At 41.8% G+C, this 7,774-nt stretch overlaps 1 protein-coding gene across 1 annotated transcript in view; it reads right to left on the bottom strand.

The window, feature by feature from the left end:
• Positions 1-979: 979 nt before the first annotated feature.
• Positions 980-7,774, bottom strand: part of LOC132885950 (cell adhesion molecule DSCAM-like) — a 172,694-nt gene continuing 165,899 nt past the window's right edge. The window contains exons 11-12 of the mRNA XM_060920484.1: positions 1,797-1,997; positions 980-1,164 (exon numbers count right to left, since the gene is read on the bottom strand). Of these exons, the coding sequence (XP_060776467.1) occupies positions 980-1,164; positions 1,797-1,997 (386 nt within the window). The remainder of the gene's footprint in view (positions 1,165-1,796; positions 1,998-7,774) is intronic.

The following is a 7,774-nucleotide window of genomic DNA, read 5'->3' as shown; positions in this document are numbered from 1 at the left end:
GGTGCAATAGATGGAAGCCACATTCCCATTATAGCACTAGAACAGTATCCCTGAGACTACTACAACTGGAAGGGATGGCATTCAGTTGTTCTGCAAGCAGTTGTAGATGGCAGAGGATTTTTTCTGGGATGTGTGTGTTGGCTTTCCAGGGAGTGTGCATGATGCAAGAGTCCTAAAATAGTCACATTTGTGGGAAGTCCTAAGTGACGGGGAATTTCTAGGTCAAAGCAAAGTGACCATCTCTGGCTGTGAGGTTGGACATTACCTGATAGGTGATCCAGCCTACCCCATGCAGAACTGGCTGATGAAATCCTTTTCTGACACTGGCAGATTGACCCCTGAACAACACACCTACGATTACAGATTCAGCAGTGCACGATCGGTTGTGGAAATGGCATTTGGGAGACTGAAAGGACGGTGGAGGTGCCTACTAAAAAGAAATGACTGCAAGCTGGAACTGTGCAAGAAAATGGCGCTGACCTACTGTGTCCTTCGTAACATTTGTGAGGAACATGGCGACAATTTCACTGAGGAGCACCAAGACAGACATGCCAACATCCAGCCTCCTCTTCAGGCATTACCTGAACATGGCAGTCAAGAAGGGGCTGACATTAGAGCCGCTTTAATGGCCTACTTTAACAGAGGGAACAAGTAATTTGTTTGGTTATTTTGCTATTTACTTCATGTCAATGTTGTTTAATTGTTCAGTTCGATAAGTTCATAGAAATTAGTCATTTATTTGTAAATAAAGTGACTGAAAAAGGTAGCTTGTTGAGTTCTTTCATTACTTGTTTTCATAAGCTCTAACCAGCTTTACTTGTACTTATTACACAGTTAAAATAATTTTACATCACTAGTGAAAACATATACAAGCAGACATGTCTCTTTAGAAAAAAAACCTTTATTTACATAGTGCATAGAAACACAACATAAAGTGACATGAACAGTGCAAAGGTGCAAAACAAGAAAAGTGGTGTGATTATTTTCTGGCTTGCACCTCCATTACAGACACTATGCGCCCCATTATACTGAGGAACGCACTGTTGTCTGCCTCCAGCTTGTGCAGCAAGGTATCGTTCATTTCCTTGCTGTGCTGCAGGAACTTCTCGTCCGCCCGCTCAAGGTATTCCAGGAGCTCAGTGTTGCTGTCTCGCTTCCTCTTAGCTGTGTACAAGAACAGAATAATGAGTTTAAAAGTTTTTATTAAGTCATAAGTAGATTAACACAGGTTCAGCAATACAATATAAGAAACATGTCAGCTCAGCAATAAGAGCATTAGTTAACTGTTTACGGTTGGTAGGGGATTTTATATGAATGACTGATCACTTATACAGCATGTATTTATATTATAAAGTCACACTATTAGGTATATATCCATGTTTGCATAGTATCCAGTGAGACAGACGACTGGATACTCAGCACAACAACTTACCAGGTCTGGTCTGCTACGATTGTCCTGAGCTGCTGGATGATGCAGGAGAGCTGCAGTGGCGTGGAGACATCAGGTCCTCGTCCCCGATGGTGGACAACTCTATAAACCACATAAAAACAGCCAGTGTTGGGAAAGTTCACTTTCTACATAAACTATTTCAAAGTTCAGTTCACAAATTTTAAAATGAGCTAGTTCAGTTCATACCGTAGTTCATAATGAAAAATTTGGAACCAAGTTCACAGTTACAAAAATGAACTAGTGAATGAAACTATGCGTCAGATTTCATTATAACATTATACAAACAAACATTAACTGAAGTAACTAAAACTTTATGCAAGGCGAAAATGTTTGAAAAGAAACTTACCAGGCTCTGATTGCGGCACCATCGCCTCCAGCATCGCCGTCGCTGAATTTAAGGCTCCGGTGGCGTTATTTGCCGGTCTATCGCTGAGGACCGAGTCCAGAATATCGAAGGTGTTCTTCCTCGGCCGCCCGTTGCCGCTTCGACTGAGGTCCTTTTTTGGTCCCTGTAGTCTTTCTTCAGCTTCTTTAATTTGTTGCCGATCTGCTCAAGAGTACGTTCGTACCCCGCTGCAGCCATCTCTTTTTGTATTTGGTGTAATACGGGCTTGGTCTGCGTAGCACCCTCCAGTTTCGCCTGGACTTCATCTGTGGACCATATCGCTAGGAGACAGATTGTCTCCTCCACAGACCACTGCTGCTTTACTGCATCCATGATATCTCGTTGCTTAAAAATGGCGACCTTTCACAGTCTTGTTATTGTTGTTGGTCTTCACAACTCCGCCCCACCGCTGATGTAAGCGGTTCTTTCCTCTGGCCCAGCAAAGTGTTGGTGCTAGCCTGGAACCGGTTTTTCTGGCCCCAGAGCCAGTTCTTTGTCAGTGGAAACAGAAAACCCGGGTCCAAACTAAGCACTGGCCCCGAACCAGCCCTGGAACTGATTTGGTGGAAAAGGGTGAATCTGGACACCCCGCCCTCCATAAATAAGGAAGGATGACCAGGATGGATGGATGGATGGATGGATAGATAGATATTTCACCACAGAACATTCCTTTACTTATATACCAAAACACAGATGAATATAACAGAACAATGAATGAATTGCATGAATGACAATGAATCTAATTGTACATGTAGGCCTAGGCCTAAAGGGCTCTTTCCTTTCCTCTGTTCTATGCCTGTCCTTTTGCAAGCTTTCATTGTATTTAGAGGCTGCTTGCTTTGCAGATTTGAGCAATTTTCCAGACACCTCCACCTCGTAGCACTCTTTGTCAATAAACTTGTGAATCTGATGTCTCATCTCATCATCTCTAGCTGCTTTATCCTGTTCTACAGGTCGCAGGCAAGCTGGAGCCTATCCCAGCTGACTACGGGCAAAAGGCGGGGTACACCCTGGACAAGTCGCCAGGTCATCACAGGGCTGACACATAGACACAGACAACCATTCACACTCACGGTCAATTTAGAGTCACCACTTAACCTAACCTGCATGTCTTTGGACTGTGGGGGAAACTGGAGCACCTGGAGGAAACCCACGCGGACAACATGCAAACTCCGCACAGAAAGGCCCTCGCCGGCCACGGGGCACGAACCTGGACCTTCTTGCTGTGAGGCGACAGCGCTAACCACTACACCACCGTGCTGCCCTGAATCTGATGTCTTGCAAGATTAACAAGTATTTGGTAAGACATCTGACCCCTAAATTCTGTCTTGATGTGACGCACCATGTCGAATGCCCTTTCCCCGTCACAGTTAGAATTTGGCAGCACCAATAGCAGCTTCATCAGCTGATAGAGCTCCCTGAATCTCAACAGCCCTGAGCTCACAGATGTGACTTTGGACAGCTTCCCCTAGCACTCATCAACTGGTAAATTCTTATAATTTGGCACCAGCGCTTCCAGGTTAGATGACACATAATCCAGGACTTCTAAATGGAGCTGTTCTCTGGCATCTGCCTTCATTACATTTGGAAATCTTTCTGCCAAAATCAAAATCTGCTCTGGTTTCACATCATCATGGTTCTCAGGATTGAGCACCGACAGATTCATCAAGATTTGATCTCTCACTGGGAATTTTTCCTTTATTTTTTGAAAGATTCTGACAAAGAATGCTCTCGCATCTCTGTAGAATTGCTTTGTCTTGTGACTGGAGAGTGCTGATTTTCACATCGGAAAATCACATATTTGATGCAAGATGGATATGATGTGTTAATAGTACCTGAAGATACAGTATTAATTGAACAGCGGACATTTTGCTCATGTTGTGAAAGAATCTCTTTCAGAGCCTATAAACACAGAAAAACCCGATGAGTTAGTTGAGAGAGATAACAAGATGGTGTGTCCATTCATTTTGACTGTAGATGGCTCTGGCAAAACCAGAGGTGGAGGTTTGTGCATTTATATAACTAGAGCTTGGTGTACAAACTCTGTTGTTGTCGAGAGACACTGCTCACCTAACGCAGAGTTTCTCATGGTTAAATGTAGACTTTTTTATCTCCCAAGGGAACTCACATCAGTTATAGTTACTGCTGTATATACACACCACCAGACGCTAATGCTAAGCTTGCAATGGGAGAATTGCATGCAGCCATTAGCAAACAGCAGGAAATGCACCCAGAGGCTGCCTTTATTTTTGCGGGTGACTTTAATCACTCCAACTTGAAGACAGTACTTCCCAGACTGCATCAACATGCTACCTGCCACACAAGAGGAAATAAGACACTGGACCATGTTTTTTCAGTGGACAAAAAGGCAACGACAAGATTCAGAAATATACAGGGAAGTTGATCACAGAGTGATAAATTATAAATTAATCTTGTAATGGCTTATTCCTTCGTGCTCATCCCGTGATTATTGTAGGGACTTGACCTTAAAATTTCAAACAGGTTCAATTCACCTGAAAATCAGCCCTCTGTAAAGGGACACCGCAAGAAGATCATAGGCTTTGGAATTTTGAAAAAAATATATTTTATGGTTGCAGAGATATGATTTTAGTAAAAAAATAAATAAATAAAAAAATGGTAATTTCGAACTGACCCCCAACACACACACACACACACACACACACACACACCTCTACTTAACGTCGTAGCACAAAATAGAAAGGGTGTATATGGTCCTAATTGGCTCTGTTGGAACCAGAAAAGTTTGTAGTTTTATGAGCGACTTAGTTTTGGAGGTGAATCCGAACAAATTCCTGCCTGTTGCGCGACACCTGCTCCTGCCGCTCCAGCACTGTAAAATGAAAGTAATTTATTGCCATTATTTAGCCTTGTGCCTAGCAAGTGAGCTTACAAAGATGACAATTACAAAGAGACACTGCTTTATCATAACTGTGAAAGTTGAACACAAAAAAAACCAACAACAATGATTTGTACCATGTATTAATTTCCTGGGGTGGCACGGTGGTGTAGTGGTTAGCACTGTCGCCTCACAGGAAGAAGGTCCGGGTTCGAGCCCTGTGGCTGGTGAGAGCCTTTCTGTGCAGAGTTTGCATGTTCTCCCCATGTCCACATGGGTTTCCTCCGGGTGCTCCGGTTTCCCCCACAGTCCAAAGACATGCAGGTTCGGTTAACTGGTGACTCTAAATTGACCGTAGGTGTGAATGTGAGTGTGAATGATTGTCTGTGTATATGTGTCAGCCCTGTGATGACCTGGTGACTTGTCCAGGGTGTACTCTGCCTTTCGTCTGTAGTCAGCTGGGATAGGCTCCAGCTTGCCTGTGACCCTGTAGAACAAGATAAAGCAGCTAGAGATAATGAGATGAGATGAGATTAATTTCCTGGGTTCCAGAAAATGGCTGGAGCAGCTGTTACTCTTCTTCATGCTCTATGCACTGACTGACTGGTCGAAAGGTTTGGGATGAAGCTTGCTCGCTTGCTCTAGATTCCGTGATATTGTATGTAATGTGCGGGCATCAGGGAGCCGCTATCAATAGGCGGGAGACTCCTGGAACTTCCGGGAGACTTGGGATGTCTGAGTTTATGAGGAAAACCTGCTCATTCATGCAATTATCCATCATCCAATCAAGTGACAGTAGCACAGTGCATTAAATCATGCAGATACAGGTGGGGCCACAGCTAGGAATTCTGGGCTCCTCTGGAAGAATAGTGCAGTTGGACTAATGAACAAATATACAGAGAAGTTCAATAGGGGAAAATGTGTTCTTAGAAATTTTAGTCATTTCCTCATTAACACTGTGTGCTCTCAGTTCACAGTTCATACTTGAAACTACTAATAGTACCTACTATTATTTGCATGATCATGCCCAGTACATAAGACGAGCCAGCTAACCTCATTGACTTGCTATTTAAAGCTAGGGTAGGTAATTTTTGAGAAACCAGATTTTGAAAGTATTCAACTGAAAAATCCCACCCCCTCCCTTTAGCCCTCCTTCCAAAAACACATGAAAGTGCACTGTAATCAGATCAGAGTCCAGCTCAGAATGAAACATGGACTGTGGAACACATTTTGAATTGTTCAGGCCCATCAGTTCCCCAACCAATAAAATTAAATATTTTTAGTGAATTTGATTGGCTTATAGAGCAGTCACATGAATACAAATGTTTCTTTGTTTGTTTCTTTATTTCTAATCACATTTTCCTTTGCAACTGATTCAAAGACACGTTGGCGAAATGGTGGATTTCTCAGGTATGTTTATAACTTATAATTTCTCCTTTTCTACCTTTATCATTTGCTTAATGTGTGATGTTTCTTGAAAATAAATACAGATATATAAATACAGATATATCCACCATTTCGCACGTGAATTTCTTTCGGCGGCGACCAACTTGAGTTGAAAAAAATCTCTTTTATGGCCAATGATTCACTGTAACTTACGACAGAAGTTAAAACCACCAACTTTTTCCAAGTACACACAAAAATGTGGGTCAAAAAATACAGTAGAAAAGGTAAAAACAGCTATTATAGAAATGGATTGCTTCGCATCACCAGTCAAACTCTTATGGTTGTCAAGGAAAGTCAAGTTAGCTTGCCCACCACAGGCTTGTTGCCATAGAGAAAATTGACAATTCCTGCAAATGGCCTATTGGATCAGACTCCAGCTCAGAATGAAACATGGACTGTGGAACACATTTTGAATTGGTCAGGCCCAATAGTTCCCCAACCAATAAAATTATTTTTTTCGTGGTCTGGTTTCCATCAAATCATGTGCTCTGATTGGCTCGCGAGCGGTCCAGAATCCTCTGATATGGACCCTGGTTATAGACCTTTGGAGATTCGCTCGTTCACAACAACAAACATAGTAGCAATTTTTGGCAATGTTTATTTTTGCATTTCTCAGTATAATAGCATTAATTTTACAGCATGGATAGCGATAATGACAGTGTTCACAGCGAAAGCGAGTTTTACTACCCTGATGAAGACAAAATAAAAAAACATTTCAGGAGAAAGCTGAACACCTGTAACTGTTGCTAACGCCGAGCAAAAACATGGCTGTCTCCTGAATGACTCAATTTTGCATAAATAGAGGACTACATAGGCGGCAAAATGTTTTTGGCTTTTTTTCCTGCCGTGGAAGTGCACTTGTATACCCAGGAGGAAGCCATTTGCATTACAGCCGTGAATGAGGATTCAAAATGCCGGCTCGCCTTGGCTTTGTTTTCCCTTTCGGTCACTCTCATTTTCTGTGAGAATTTGGGAAAGAAAAAAATAAATATATTATTTACCAGCTTAAGGTCGGTCTGTATGGTGAAATACCATGACCTCGGCCTTGAAAATACTGACCTCGGCCCAGAGGGATTCGGTCAGTATTTTCAAGCCCTCAGTCACGGTATTTCACGATATGGACCTCCCAGCTGGTAAATAATATATACATGGGTCCGTCTCAGAAACTGGTCTCTCATTTGGGACATTATGATCAAAAAATAAATTTTCTAATTTTACTTTTTTTTTTGCATTTACCTAACACTCAATGTTTCTTTTGTCATGTTGAATAAGGACAAAGATATCATATGCTTTATCTGGCCTCCACTGTGGAAATTTTTTTTGATTACAATTCAAATGCTTTTGTAAAATTTATTTCCATATAAAATAACTACATCATGAAGAATTAAAGCCCCTCCTTCACAGATGAGTGAAAATATTGAATAAATTTTCTCTTTGATTGCTTGGGTTAAAAATAATTAAAAATTATGATGACGGAATTGATTATTCACTTAAATATGAATAATATGATACATTTTGGGTATTTGATATGGCGAAATAGGACAATTGGACACAATGGAAAAATCAAGAAGACACCGGAAAGATGAGAATAATGGCGGTGGTAAAAGAACAGCGACTGGACCGGCTGAAGGTCGCG

The sequence above is a fragment of the Neoarius graeffei genome, chromosome 1 (assembly GCF_027579695.1).
Source record: "Neoarius graeffei isolate fNeoGra1 chromosome 1, fNeoGra1.pri, whole genome shotgun sequence".
NCBI lineage: Eukaryota > Metazoa > Chordata > Actinopteri > Siluriformes > Ariidae > Neoarius > Neoarius graeffei.
The sequence above is the reverse complement of the archived record's forward strand: the minus strand, read 5'-3'. Positions and strand labels throughout refer to the sequence as shown.